The sequence below is a fragment of the Apodemus sylvaticus genome, chromosome 20 (assembly GCF_947179515.1).
Source record: "Apodemus sylvaticus chromosome 20, mApoSyl1.1, whole genome shotgun sequence".
NCBI lineage: Eukaryota > Metazoa > Chordata > Mammalia > Rodentia > Muridae > Apodemus > Apodemus sylvaticus.
The window spans coordinates 55,029,534-55,044,665 of NC_067491.1; the positions used below are offsets into that span (position 1 = coordinate 55,029,534).

A 15,132-nucleotide genomic window follows, 5' to 3' on the forward strand; every position below is an offset into this window, starting at 1 on the left:
TTTGATGTTTTTAACGAACTTTATACTAAGTAACTAAGGCAATGTAACACTATAGGCCAAGAGTTAGTGTTTACCAGTTTGTATTAAATATACATCTCATTCATTTTTTCACCATTTACCAGGACTTGTCAGGATGCAATCTTATGCAATCTAGGAAGCACTGGTATTAATGGAAAACAGAGTTCAGTATATTTTAATGAAATATGAGTTGACAGCAAGTAAAGCAGGGAAGACAAGCCCAGACAATTGGGTCTAAATGCCTAGAAAAGTGACCCTTGAAAAAAGTAAGTAATTCTCCTCAGTAACTAGGATAGTTACATCCTGGATATCAGTCTGGAAACTCAAACATAATTTATTGAATCATAAAAACACAATCACCACCGTGTAAAAATGAGATTAACTTGTACCCATGAGTTAATACTTCCTTCCTATCACAACCTTCTGGGTAAGACCAATTCCAAAAGACAGAATTATATTCGATCACAAGGTATTTTTAACAGCTAGAAACCCCAAACTACATTAAAATGCAATCAGTTCATTTAAAACAAGTATCAAGCAGGTTAACAATTGCTTTTAATGAAGAATAACATCAACATTAATCTTACTGGAAAAGATTACTAGGATCCATACATTTTGTTGGAATGAGTGGTACGGTCTTACTTATTTTTGACCAGAAGACTATTTATATCAGCGTGGCATACTTGTTTTGATGAACAATGAAAAACTTGCAATAAAAGTTGAACAACATAAGCATAAGGTAAAAATTACATGTTACACATCAGTTTCAAACTCTTCAACGTGACAATTGGTTTTAACATATAAAGATAATTCAATTTTAAACTATGTTGAATAAGAAAGGGTAACTGAAGGTCCCTTCTCAGTCAACGGGAAAGTTAACATTCTTTAATCTACTTACTAGAAAACAGCTAAAGAATGTAAAAGGGGGAAAAAAATGTATGAAAATCAGCCAGGCATAGTGGCACATACACTTTTCTAATTTCAGCACGTGGGAGGCAGATAGGCAGGCAGATTTCTGCAATTCAAGGCCAGTCTGGTCTCCATAGTGAGTTCCTGGAGAGACTATGTCTCAAAACAAAACAAAACAAAACAAAACAAAACAAAACAAAAAAGCCCCAACAGGACAAAAGTCATATTTGGGGCTGATGACAAGGCTCAATGAGGAAAGGTGCTTGCTAAGGAAGCCTGATAGGGAAGCGACTCTCAAATATTCTCCATACCTGTGCTGTGGCAGATACACACACACACACACACACACACACACACACACACACACACACCACACACAAAACACACTTGTAGAAAATAAATAATAAAATACCAAAAACTCATTGGAAGAAAATATACATTAAAAGTACAAAATATAAAATCTATATAAGAATGTTACTCTGAGAAAATCCAAGTATGCACCTAGATGTAAGAAAACTGCAAAGTAATTAATAATTAACAATATTCTCAAAAAAGAACATGCCATAAAATAACAGCCAGAAAAATACTAACAACATTCTATAAATTGATAACTTTACAGGAAACATGATTCCTCAAAATATATCTAAAATTTAAATATACTGGGTGATTACAAATACATCTGAAATTAACAAATCCAATACAGTCTTTTAACTAAAGAAACTTACATTAGTTGTTTTAAAAAACAGCAGCCATTAAGTTAAAAGTCAATTAATTTACCAAACAGACGTTTTGTTTTGTTTTTGTTTTTGTTTTGGAGACAGGGTTTCTCTGTGTACTCGGAAATCTGCCTGCCTCTGCCTCCCAAGTGCTGGGACTAAAGGCATGTGCCACCACAGCCCAGCCCAAACAGATTTTTATCACCAACATTCAAGTAGCTTTTTATACAGTTATTATTGTCGTTCCTTGCAGTGTGTCCTGGGCATTTTCAACTGTGGACTTAAGTTCTTGTCCTGCCCCAGTTTTCCAGCCACTGAAGAAAACAGGCAGGTGAAATAATGCCAAAGTTATTTTATTTGCCAAACCATACTTTAAAAGTTTTTCAGTTATTTTTAAGTATATGCTTAAGAATGGAACAAAAATAAAATCATTTATTATAGTTTTTAGTGTATTTCAGGTTTTCAGTAATAGTTTGTAAAAACATTGCCTGTTTCTTCACATTTCTTGCTTATACAATATTGAATTACATGGAAAAATGTAATGACTCTAATTTAAAATTTTCTTTTATTTTGTACAATGACAATTTCATTTGGTTAGAAATGGTACATCTTAAATCTCCCAAGCAGTGCTCAAACCTTTCAGGTAGCCTAAGGTTTATTGAATGTTGTAATCCTCGAAACTTCCATTGCCCTAGTGCTGGAATAAAAGGCACACACCAACAAACCTGGCACAACAGGTTTTTATCCAATGTGTACTTGCAATGTAAGTAAAAATTACACAATTGCTCATATTCTCTTTGTTTCTCTCCATACTTCCTTCCTTGCTTGCAACAACAGCAAGCTGGATTCAAAGACTCTCAAGCGATTTACATTGGTCTAAGTTCTATCCACTGGATTTCTTTTCACTGTGAGTTCTTTCATGTTGGTGAAGATATGTAGAACATGTGAAAGCTTTCCCACACTGCTTACATACATATGGTTTCTCTCCAGTGTGGTTTCTTTCATGTATTTGGAGGGATTTTGAAAACGTGAATGCATGTCCACACTGAACACACACATAGGGTTTCTCTCCACTGTGAATTCTTTCATGATTGTAACAAGCCCTATGCTGGATGAAGGCCTTCCCACACTGCTTACATGAATAAGGTTTCTCTCCGGTGTGAATTCTTTCATGTTTGTGAAGGTATGTGGAACATGTAAACGCTTTCCCACACTGCTTACACACATAGGGTTTCTCTCCAGTATGAATCCTCTCATGAATGTAACAGGCACTGGAATAGGTGAAGGCTTTCCCACAGTGTTTGCAGGAGTAAGGTTTCTCTCCAGTGTGAATTCGTTCATGGATCAGAAGCTGAGAGGAACGAATGAAGGCTTTCCCACACTGCTTACACACATAGTGCTTCTCTCCAGTGTGAGTTCTCTCATGATTGTTACGGGTTGTGGGGTCACTGAAGGCTTTCCCGCAGTGCTTACATAAATAAGGTTTCTCTCCAGTGTGAATTCTTTCATGTTTGCGAAGGTATGAAGAACGTCCGAATACTTTCCCACACTGCTTACATGCATAAAGTTTTTCTCGGGTGTGACTTCTTTCATGTTGGAGAAGGTGGTAAGAATGAATACATGCTTTCCCGCATTGCTTACATACATAAGGCCTGTCTCCTGTGTGAGTCCGTTCATGGTTATAACAGGCCCTTGGATGCATGAAAGCCTTCCCACAGTATTTACATGCAAACGTCTTCTCTCTAGTATGAATTTTATAATGTTTGATAAGGTGACTGGAATTAACAAAGGCTTCTCCACACTGCTTACACACAAAGGGTTTTTCTCCAGTTTGGATTCTTTCGTATGACTGAACATAACTACATGTCACGAGAGCTGTTTCAAGTTGCCTGAATTCATGGAGGTCATCTCCTGGATGTGTTGTCTTATAGTCTTGATCAGAAGTGAGACTCCTGTAGGGGTCGTTAGATTGTTTATTTCCACAGGCTTTCTCTTTGGAAGAATTCTCATGGGTAAGAAAAGACTCAGAATATGCAAAATCTTTCCAACATTTCTTATGCTTCACAACAGGCTTTTCCATACATTTCTGATGCTCATAGGGTTTCTCTACAGTTGGAACTCTAAGGTGCACATCTGACTGTGAGAGACCAATGGCATCCCTTTCACATGCACTGTTTCCATATACTACTATTCCATGAGGTATGTACTTATTTACAGTATGTTCTTGAGTCTGTTGGTGTGTTTGTCTATACTGAATACCACGTTCAAATTCATAGAATCCTTCAACCACGAGAGTGCTGAAAAAAAAAAAAAGAATACTACCACAGTCTTCTGGCTAGCCCCGAGAAGTGTTGGAGGCTGGGTACTGTGCCCACACTTGTTATTGCAATTAGAAGGCAAAGGCTGAAGAACTGCAAGTTTGAGGTCAACCTGAGCCACATAGAAAGACCTCATACTAAGGGGGGAAAAAGAGTGTAGACTTTACTGCCACAATTTATAAACCTGAAATGATGGAACACTGAACTACAGGCCCTGAGAACATCATACAAACTTCTTAGTTCCTCTAGTATCATTGCTGTCTCCTAAAATAATCTACACATACATTTACAAAAAGAATGGTGAAAAACACTACAGATACACAGTGGTTTATTTTGCTCATTTCATGCGTTGTTCTTTATTTATCCTTATTTCATGGCTGGCTCATATTTGGCAAACATGGTCTTTTGCAAAATTACCTAAATTGAATGCTCATTATGCAAGATGGTGAGGGTCAGCCTTTACGGAACTGACATAGCTGAATATTTTTAATGGAACATCCCAAACACACATATATTCTATATTCAAAGTCTAAGAATTATTAAATAATTTCATACTCAAAGGAAAGTTTCTGTATATAAGAGAATTGGAAAATGTCTCATACAGCGTAAAGTTGCAAGACATTGTGCAACATTCCATTACAGAGCTGGGATGCTCTGAATGGTCAAGCTCAATGCAGTTCACAGTTAGCTGTAAATAGGGATTATTTACTTGGGTCTCAGATTTCCTATTACTCCAGTATTTGATATAAATTCCTTTTCTTTGAGCATACATTACCTCAGATTTCTCCTAATATTTTGGTAATCTTCTATATTTTCTTCCTCGGTTTTCCCTGAAAGGTAAACCCAAAGAAAGTATTATTCAACATTACATTAAAAATCATTACATTCTAGTTCCCCCCCCACACCCTGTGGGATAATGCAACAAGGCACACAATATTCACCAACATCTTTCAGTATTTTAAATTATGCAGGTACACAGATGAATATGAAACAGTTATCATGCTGTATTTTTTTTTTTTACCTATGGAGATCAGGTTGCTAAAGGTCTCCTTCATCACATCTCTGTAGAGCTCCTTTTGATAAGAATCCAACAAAGCCCACTCTCCTAAGGTGAAGTTCACAGCCACATCCTCAAAGGTCACTGGCTCCTAAAATAATCCACATACATTTTCAAGACTAATGGTGGAAAAACACTGGAAACATAGTGTGACTTGATTCCTTCACTTCATGATTTGTTCTTCATATACTCTCTATACATCATGGTTGGCATTACTTTTAGTATTTATAAATAGTAAATACTCATTTCCTATTCATCCTAACTCCCACACTGTCACATATTTTGATGCTAATATGGAACTATATGATAAATGAACACCATAAGATGAGTATCTCTTGTGATGTTAGCTTCGGTACTCTGTACACTGCATTTTTATTCATTTGGAATCCATCAGAGTAGACACCAGCTCTAGGGAGCCTGTATAGTTAGTAGAAATGTCTATTTGTCGATATAGTTAATTATGAAAACTGAGGACATTCATTGGAATAGAAATTACCAGCTTAACGGTAAAGGGGGAGTCACCAACATGCAATGCATATATTATAACAATATAGTATTTTAAGTACTCCTAGTATCTTTCCAACTTTTTGCCTATTTCTGACATGCTAAGAGATTTTCTCTGATCAAAACCCCATTGAAATCTGGATGAATTTGCTCTTATCAGTACTGAGAGTGTGCACGGTGGTGCGTGCCTTTAATCCCATACTCAAGAGGCAGAAGTGCATCCATGTGCATTCAAGGCCAACCTTACTTACATAGCAAATGCCAGGACCCCCAGAGCTATGTAGTAAAATCCTGACAAAAAAGAAGGAAGGAAGGAAAAAACAAAGAAAGAAAGAGTCTGAGAATGTCAGTCCTAAAGAAAACATTTTTGATCAACTCCACCTCTACCCCTCCAAGGCTCAGGGAACATCAGAAAGAGGTAGAAAGACTTGAAGAGCCAGAGGGGGATACAAGTGCTATAAATGCTGACTTCTGAACAATAACATGGCTACTGTACTTGTGAATTCACAACAGCTATGGTTACCCGCACAGGATCAAGCCAGGCAAAATTTTGGCATAAATCGGGAAATTCTCTCCATGTTCCCACCTTTCCTAAAGAGCTGCTGGCAGTGGGCAGCTGCTGGAGGACAGAGTAGCACTCTTCTTTTAGGGTGTGGCCACTGGTAGTTTCCTATGCTTCAGTGCATGGTACCATATCAGTGCACATATGGCCTGTACTAAATGAGCTTAATGGCTTATAAGGAAGAAAAAAAAGATATGACGTTAGGAGAGGGGCATGTTAGGAAGGACATTCAGGAAGTTAGAGGTGGAAAATGGAAGGCAGATATGATCATTATTTTATTACGCATACAATTCTCATAGAATAAAAAAATATGCAAACAATCTCATCACTGGCATGACAGATAACATGAAATGTTTGCTGTCAAAGTGTGTTACACCAAGGCCAGATGGGAAAGATTGCTGTCAAAGCAGCTTGAGCAGCATCGCTGATGCATAAGGGGAAAGAAGAGAACCAGCTTCTGAAGGGGGGGCTGTCACTGACCCCCACTCTCTATGCTCCAGTGGATGGTAGCGTAGCCACACAGTCTACGGGCCCAATCCACTGCAGGCATTGCCACTTCTGGGCAAGTGGTCCTGGGTTGTAGGTAGGCTAACTGCATCTGCTCATTTCTCTCTCTGGTCCTCTCCCCTCATGCCAAGCTCTGCAGCTGACCATCTGCTGTAGCTTCCCCATGCTCTCTGTCTCCTTCTCCAAGGGATCACAGGCTCCCCTCCAAACTTCCTTCACCCCACTTGTTGCTTTAACCCAGGCCCCAAATCCAAAAGACATTCTCTGTTAACTAGTCAGTCACTCAAGCCAGCAAAGCAGGAAGGCTAAATGCAGACCTTCACCATTTCCTCTCCATCCCTCCAAGTCCAATCCTCCATTCTTATCCCCAGTTCTGTAGCAGACCTGCTGTGACTTCTCCTTACTCTGTGCCTGCATTCCCAAGAGACATGGATAAGAACCACATCTACCATTTAAATCACATGTTGAACCTCACACACTGACAGTGGGAGACTTTAATACCTCACTCTTGCCAATAGGCAGATAATAGAGACAAAAACAAAATAGAGAAACATGGGAGCTAACTGAAGTTATAAACTAAATGGACTTAACAGATATAGAAAAATTACACCCAAACACAAACGAATACACCTTCTCAGAACCTCATGAAACAGTTTCCCAATCTGTCCACATACTTGGACACAAAGCAAGTTTCAACAGGTACAAAAAAATTGAAATAACTTCCCCAATCCTATCTGACCACCTTGGATTAATGCTGGGTACCAACAACAGTAACAACTGAAAGGTTACAAACTCATGGAAACTGAACAACTCTCTACTGATTGAAAAAATGGGTCAAAACAGAAATTAAAGACTTTCTAGAACTGAATGAAAATAAATATACAACATACTCAAACTTAGGGACATATTAGAGGTCTAAGAGGCAAGCTCATAGTACTAAATGCCTACATTAAAAACTTGAATAGCTCTCAGACTAATAATTTATCAGCACACTAAAACAAACAAGCATGCAAACAAAACAAAAGTACAAAGAATCAACGAATCAGAATTGGTTCTTTGAGAAAATCAGTAAGACTGAAAAACACCCAAATTAAGTAAAAAGCAGAGAGAAGATCCAAATTAATAAAATTAGATATGAAAACAAGGACATAACAGACACTGAAGAAATCCAGAAATCATAAGGACATACTAAACAAACAAAACAACAACCACCCCAGGCTTTCACCGGCTTTGTCCCAACACACTCAGGCACACCCTGCACAAAACTCAACTCCAAAAGGATCAAAGTCATCAACATAAAGCCAGATACACCAACTGACAAAAGAAAACCTGGGAATAGCCTTGAACTCATTGGCATAAGAAGAAGTTTCTGAACAGAGCACCATAAACACAAGCAGTGAGAGCAGCAATCCACAAGTGGACTCAACGGTACTGAGAAGCTTCTGTACGGCAAATGGCATCCTAGCCTATGGTATGTGGAAAATTTCTACCAATCCCACATCCAAGAGAGAACTAATAACCAAAATATATAAAAGAACTAAAAACAAAACAAAAAAAAACCTAAAACCAACCAATAAAAACCCACTAGATACCAAGAAAATAAATAAACCAAATGAAAAATGGGGTTCACATCCAGACACTACTCAAAAGAGGAAACTCGAATGGCTAAAACACTAAGAAATAGTCAACATCCTTAGCTACCATGGGAATGTAAATCAAACTACTTTGATATTCCATCTTCTCCCCCCTCAGAATGGCTAAAATCAATAAAACAAGTGAGAGATCATGCTAGCGAGATGTGTGGTGAAAGGAATACTCAACCATCCACTGCTGCTGGGAGTGCACGTGTGTATATTCTGGAGCAGATGGGAACAAATACAGAGAATGAGAGGCCTTGGAACACTCAGCCCTAAATGGGATTTCTCTATAAAACCCTTCCCCCAGAGTTCAGGTAACCCTTTGGAAGAGGATGCAGAAAGAGTATGAGAGGGAGGGGTGTGGCGGGGAGGGGGAATGGAGAACATGAAGAAAACAAGGCCATCTAAAATCAGCTTGAGTATGAACTCGCAGAGACTGCGGCAGCATGCGTAGGGCCTGCCCAGGTCTGCATATATTAATGGTTTCCAGTTTTTAATTGGGATTCCTGACTATGCCTATGAGCGGGTCTCTGATACTTGTGTGTTGTCTTGGGCTCTTTCCCTTCTGTTTGTTTTGTTCAATTTAGGTGTGTTAATTTTTGTTGTATCTTATTATATTTTATTATTATCCCTTAGAACCCTGTTTGTTTGCTAACGAGAATCCGAAAGGGAGTGGATCCAGACAGGAGGGGAGGGGAGGAGGAACTGTGAGGGGCAAAGGGAGAAGAAACCACTATACATCAGGATATATAGTGAGGTGAAAAATCTATTTACAATAAGCGTGGGAAAACAAGACAGTAGCCAGAGGTAAGCTACAGATGTTTACATACAAATGCAAAATAGGAGTAAAAACAGCAACCTGAAGGTTAACATAAGAAAGGAGCCAGTCAGCAAAGGAAGATCTTAGGCCCTTTCTTACCTCATCTTTTCCTAAAGAATAGGACAGCTCTAGAAAGGCTCCTGGCGTACAAACTAAATGTTTTGTGAGTGTCCCACAAGGAGTCATGGACCACATTTTCTCAGACTTTGGGGCTCCACCCTCAGTTCACTAGTCAACTGTTCTTCTTGGGAGTGCCTTTCCTTTCTCAGTAAGCTGTCTCTATTCTAGCTCTGGTGCAACCCCTCAGTGTATGACCGACTCTGTAAATCAGGTCCCCTCTGAACTCATTCAAGTCTCAACACTTTCCTTAACGCCCTGGGCTCCCTCACTCTTTCTCTCACCTCCATGTTGAACTTAAAAGGCATCTTTTTGTTTTGTTTTGTTTTGTCTCCTACCTGACGACAAATGCCAATATTTAAAAACTTACCTGCTCTGTTTTCTGCCTTTCCCCCTCTCAACCTCAAACTCGACTAAATTTTCCTCTGGTTACCCTCCAAGTTCATCTTTAATTTAGAAGAACCCAAAAGCTATTCCAGCTTCCCCCCCACCCCCAAACACACACGTTGAGAACTCAGAAACATGTCAAACAGTTCCACTTAATGACTCAAACACAAGAACAAGCAAGACAGAAGAGCAAAGACAGCAAGAAATAAAAAATAAGTTGAAATTTTCAATTGACTCAAAGAGTACACACAGTCAATGTCGATCTCAGAAATGGTTCCTAAACAAACAAGCAAACAAACAAACAAACAAACAAACAGTAAAATAGGCAAAACTCTACTCAAACTAACAAAAAGGAGGGAAGGGACAAATTGATAAAGTCATAAATTAGGGGAGGTTACAAGAGACTCAAAAAAAAAAAAAAAAAAAACCAGAAAAAAAGAAAAGCAGGAGCATTTGGTAATATTTTTGAGAAAAAAAAACTCCCCAGAAGGAAAAAAACTATATGTAAAAAATGGTTTAATTCTGAGTCACATGCAACAAGCTAAAATTAAGTCAAGAGGATATAAACAACTTACAAATATTCGTAACAATGAGATGGAAACAGATATAACCCTCCCATCCTTTCTGTTCAAGACCACAGCCAAAGAAACCACCACGTTTTTGTTTTTACAATTAAATTATTCACCTCATCTCATATTTTCACAGCCAGCAATGCTAGAAAAAAAATTTTTTTTACCCAAATTCCACCTTTGCCTGGACAATAATTGCCAAACTGGTTGGCGAATCCAAGCAATTTTGAAGCGAACTGAAAATCCTCTCTTCCTTGCAAGCCTGAGCATTTTCTCCCACTCTCAGCCCAGAGGGAGCAAACAAATCCTCCTGCATTAACACTAACAGCAAAAAACCAGGATGCGGGATAGGCTTACAATGCGTTGGTACACGATTTGCCTAGAATGTGCAAAGCCTGAGGTTCGATGTCTTAAAAAAAACAACAAAAACAGGAAAAGAAAAAAAGAAAAAGGTAACAGCGCTTATCAAAGTCCCCTTCCAACAGTCTAAACGTTACAGAGCATCACACCAACTCGCCAGCGATGCAGTGTCCGGAGAGACTAGGTCTCACCCGAGAGCACAGGGGACTAGATGACACTGCTTCAGAAGAGGGGCCGGGCGGGGCGGGGCGGGGCAGGGCAGGGCCGGACCGACTGGACCCGACCCCAGGCTCCCCGCTGCCTGCTTTGCACGGAATGAGAGCGCACGTGGGAGAGGGCGCGGGTGACAGATGCAACGCGGATGACAGACTGCAGCACAGGATCAGGCGGCACCACACTGGGACAAAGCCTCCGCAGCGTCACCAACACTCCGCGCACGACTCCAGGAACCCAGGGCACACTCACCATTTCCTGCTTGGGACGTGAGCAGTGTTCCTCCTAAAGGGCCTACAGTCAGCTGGAGGCACAGCGACCCCGGCCAAGCAACCACCCGCCTCCCTGCAGCTACACGGGACTCAAACAGGGCGGCAATGGCGGCACCCTCTGACTATCCGCGCTCCTCATTGGACAGTTCATGCTGGAAAGTAACAGAGCCCCTGATTGGTGAATGGTACCGACACGCCTCCTTAACTCTTTTTAGTACATCATTCTTTCATGTTTAATGGAGCTCACCAGGCAAACTGATTAAAGAACCTCCCTAACTCTGGCTTCCCTCAAGACTTGGAGTAAACCCGGAGAATATTGGGCTGTCATTCTATTTAAAGAGAATATATTTCGGGATTTTTAGAGCACACATTTAGTTCTTCGTGCCTTTTCCACTTACCCTCACTACCTTTTTTCCCTCAACATTCAGGACTCAGTGACATTAGGACATCCCTACTTCCAGCTTTAGAGATAGAGGTTTGGCCGGCTTTTTACGTGGGTTCTGGGGATCCCAACGCAAATCCTCATGAAGGATAATCAGGCATGTTACCAATCACCCCTTCTCACCAGCGCTTCTTTAGGCGTTCATCACACTGCTTTCTGCAGAGTGTTTGGGTCTTATAACGCACAGGGAATGCTGAATTCAGAATGTATCTTCAACTTGAAGAACTTCTGTGGTGGTCAAGATTAGAGATTCATTTCAACAAACTCCTGGAAATAATGTTTGTGGATTTGATGGTTTATTTCAGTTAGAATTTCAATGTGGCTGTAGAATACACTGTCCCGCTTCTGTCTGTTAAGATGTTGAAAGTTGTTATGGTAGAATAAACAGTATCAAGGCATTGCGATCTCCTAGAGTTAAATCCTTAGGTGTGTCTGTCTCATCATAGGATACGAGCCACAGCTGAAGGAGGTAGAAGATGGTATCCTCATCAGCAACTAATGTAAGCTTTTCATAATACTTGTGGAATATTACCTCATGTAGCTATGTTCTCTATTTATTAAATAATTGTATTTCCTTGTTGGAAATTTCCTTGGCAAGAAATGTGAGAAAAACGTTGTCTCATCCCAAACTCTTAAATTTGCATCTCTAGAGCTATAATGTGGCTCTGTGCCTGGGGGGGGGGGAATGACCTCGTGACCCCTTCTACTTCTAGAGCTGAGAGTGTAGAGTGGGGACTGATGCAGGAGTGATCCAGGACACTTACTGGCCAGCAAGTATCAACAACTGGTGAGGTTCAAGTGAATGTGTGTGAAATACAAAGGCAGAGTGCAACTGAGGAAAATACCCTGCGTGTCCCTCTGGGCTTCACATACATACATGACCTCACAAGAACACATGCATATACCCACACTAGCACTTAGTACACCATTCACACATGTATTTTACATCTGGTGATTCATGACAACTGCATATGGTTTCTCTATCTTTCAGTACCTTCTAGTGACTGAGTGCTAAGTGTGCCCTGTTCCACACCTACCTTGATAAGGAAAAAGACACAAAGGTGTTGAATCCAAGTTTAAAAAAAAATTACAGGAGTCTCAAGCAGTTTGCTTACAAACAAGATAATGAAAACTTTAACATACTTTACATGAATCCCCAAACTGGCAAATAGTTATTGTTTTAACACTGCAGTCACATGCACAAACTATTTTGTTTTTGATAAGTACTCTATCTGCTGCAACAAAACTAGGTCCAGCAGGAGCTCTGGGGAAGTTTGATGAAAGAAGGTATTCCTCAGAGTGCTGCCCTTCTCCCCACCTTCTCTCTCATTGTGAACATGATGGAGTGGAGAGCATGAACATCACACTAATCAAGTGTCTCCGTCCAGACAGTGGGATTATGATACTTGACTTAGATAACAGGGGAAGAGCTGGAGTCCATGGCCATAGCATTGTGGTGGAACACAAGACGAGAGAAGGTGTTATGGTAACCTCAACTGAGTACAGAGGAGTTAACGTAAAGCTCAGACGTACATGCAAAGTGGCTGAGATGCATACACATTTCCTGTCCCACATGTATACATGATATCACATAAGGAGAGAGAATTTGGGGCAAAAAGATGAGGATCGGCTCTTTGAGAGTGTGTGCTGCTAAGCTTTTTGACACAGAGGATAAGCATAGCATATGGAGTTCATTTCAATGTATTCATTAATAAGTACATTTGAGGGGCTGGTGAGATCACTCAACAGTTTAGAGCACTTGTTACTCTTACAGAGGACCTGGGGTGTCTTTCAATTATCCACAGGATGGTTTGAGAACATCGTAACTCGAAGAGCTTCATCACCTTTTTAATTTCACAGGCACCAGGTTCTCACGTGGTGCACATACATATATGTAGGTAAGATACTCATACAGGTTTAATAAAATAATCTTAAAATTTAAAAAGAAGTATATTTGAAACCAGATATAGTAAAAAGAGTCGTTACAACTTTTAAGAGAGAATGTAAATTAATACAGACATTATGAAAATAAAGTATGGAGATTTCTAAAAAAGAAAAGAAAAGCCCCAAATTTAAAACTGTTGGGCATGGTAGTGCATGCCTTTAATTCCAGGACTTTGGAGGAAAGTAGTTAAAAGTCATCATGGTCTAGGGAGGGAGGGAAGGAGAAAGGGAGAGAGGGAGAGGGAGAAAAGGGGTGAAGAGAGAGAGAGAGAGAGAGAGAGAGAGAGAGAGAGAGAGAGAGAGAGAGAGAGAGAGAGAGAGGCGATCCAGGACATCCAGGGATACACAGAGAAACCCTGTCTTGAAAAACAAGCAAACAAACAAAACCTCAAAATTAAAGGGCACAATAAACTAAGACCAGCACCCTTTGCTAAGAAATGGAAAGAATTTTACTATATAAAAGAAATGAATGAACATGGACTGGAGAGATGGTTCAAAAGTTAAGAGCACGGGCTGCTCTTTCAGAGGCCCTGAGTTCAATTCCTAGCAATCACATGGTGGCTCATGACTATCTATAATAAGATCTGGTGCTATCTTGTGGCCTATAGGCATGTATGCATACATATTGTATACATAATACATAAATATTAAAAAGAAATGCACATTGATGTTTACTGTAGCATTACTCAAAAAATAACTAAGGTCTGGAATCAGCCTCAATCTTGTTAAGACAGGAATAAATGAAGAGACTATAGTGTATAGTGCAATAAATATGCACTGTTAATTTTACTAAATTTATTTTGAAATTTTTGTTTGTTTCTTACTTTTGTTCGAGCTGACCTGGAATTTTCTAGCGAGACAAAGTTGGCCTCAAATTTGTTGATATTTTTCTGTCTCAAATCCCAAATGTTGGGGTTACATGCATGTGCCACCATACCTGAGTAATTTTATTCATTCTTTTAAAGTAAAACTAAAATCCAAACAGTAGGTGATCTCAATAGTCTAAGCTTTGAAATCTCAAAGCCAAAGATTATTCTAAATCAAACAAGAAAATAATCACAGAAGATACCAACAAAAACACAAGCAAGAGCTTGTTGGTTGAAAGATCATAAAATTGGTGTTTTTAGATACCAAACTAGCTAAATGAAAAGAAAGCATACAAACTTCTAAAATTCATTTAAAAGAAAGCAAGCAGGCAAGGAAGGAAGGAAAGAAGGAAACAGTCCTAATTAACCCACATTTTGGAGACCATGACAGAATGCTATAATTCCAAGAATTGCATGTCACAAATGCAACTTGGTTGAAAGTTACTGTTTCTAGAAAAAAGCTACAACTGCTGGCATAAGAAAAGGCAATATAAACAGGGACATATGCATTAAAGAAATTAAAAATGAACAATAAAGAAAATACCTCAGTAAATATTTCTTTTGAGTAGAGATTTTGAAAATCCTTATCAGATAACATATGATACATAAACAATGTGAAGTTAACCTAATTACCATGATTGCTACTAAGTTCATATGACTCAGAACTTCGAAAAACTTTGTTTACTTTCATCAGTTTGATAAATGATGCAATCAATACAAATCAAAATAAGAGGAGAGGGAATCATGCCTCCTCAGTACGCTGTACAAAACATCATACCTCCTAGTTATAGGAGATAGTTTTCTGAGTTCAGTCATCTCAGGAACAAACTTCACTTTGCTAGCAGGAACAAACTGGATTCATGTTCCCAGGCCCTGTAACTCGATTCCTCAGATCCTGCTTCTTCAGATGTTTC

The 15,132-nt window shown here is 39.4% G+C and overlaps 1 protein-coding gene across 1 annotated transcript in view; it reads right to left on the reverse strand.

Annotated features, from left to right (window-relative positions):
* LOC127670565 (zinc finger protein 491-like) overlaps nucleotides 1–15,132 on the reverse strand; it is a 19,247-nt gene continuing 4,115 nt past the window's right edge. The window contains 4 exon segments of the mRNA XM_052165069.1: nucleotides 1–2,660; nucleotides 2,662–3,940; nucleotides 4,737–4,791; nucleotides 10,947–11,084. Coding sequence (XP_052021029.1) covers nucleotides 2,520–2,660; nucleotides 2,662–3,940; nucleotides 4,737–4,791; nucleotides 10,947–11,084 — 1,613 coding nt within the window. The 3' untranslated portion in view covers nucleotides 1–2,519.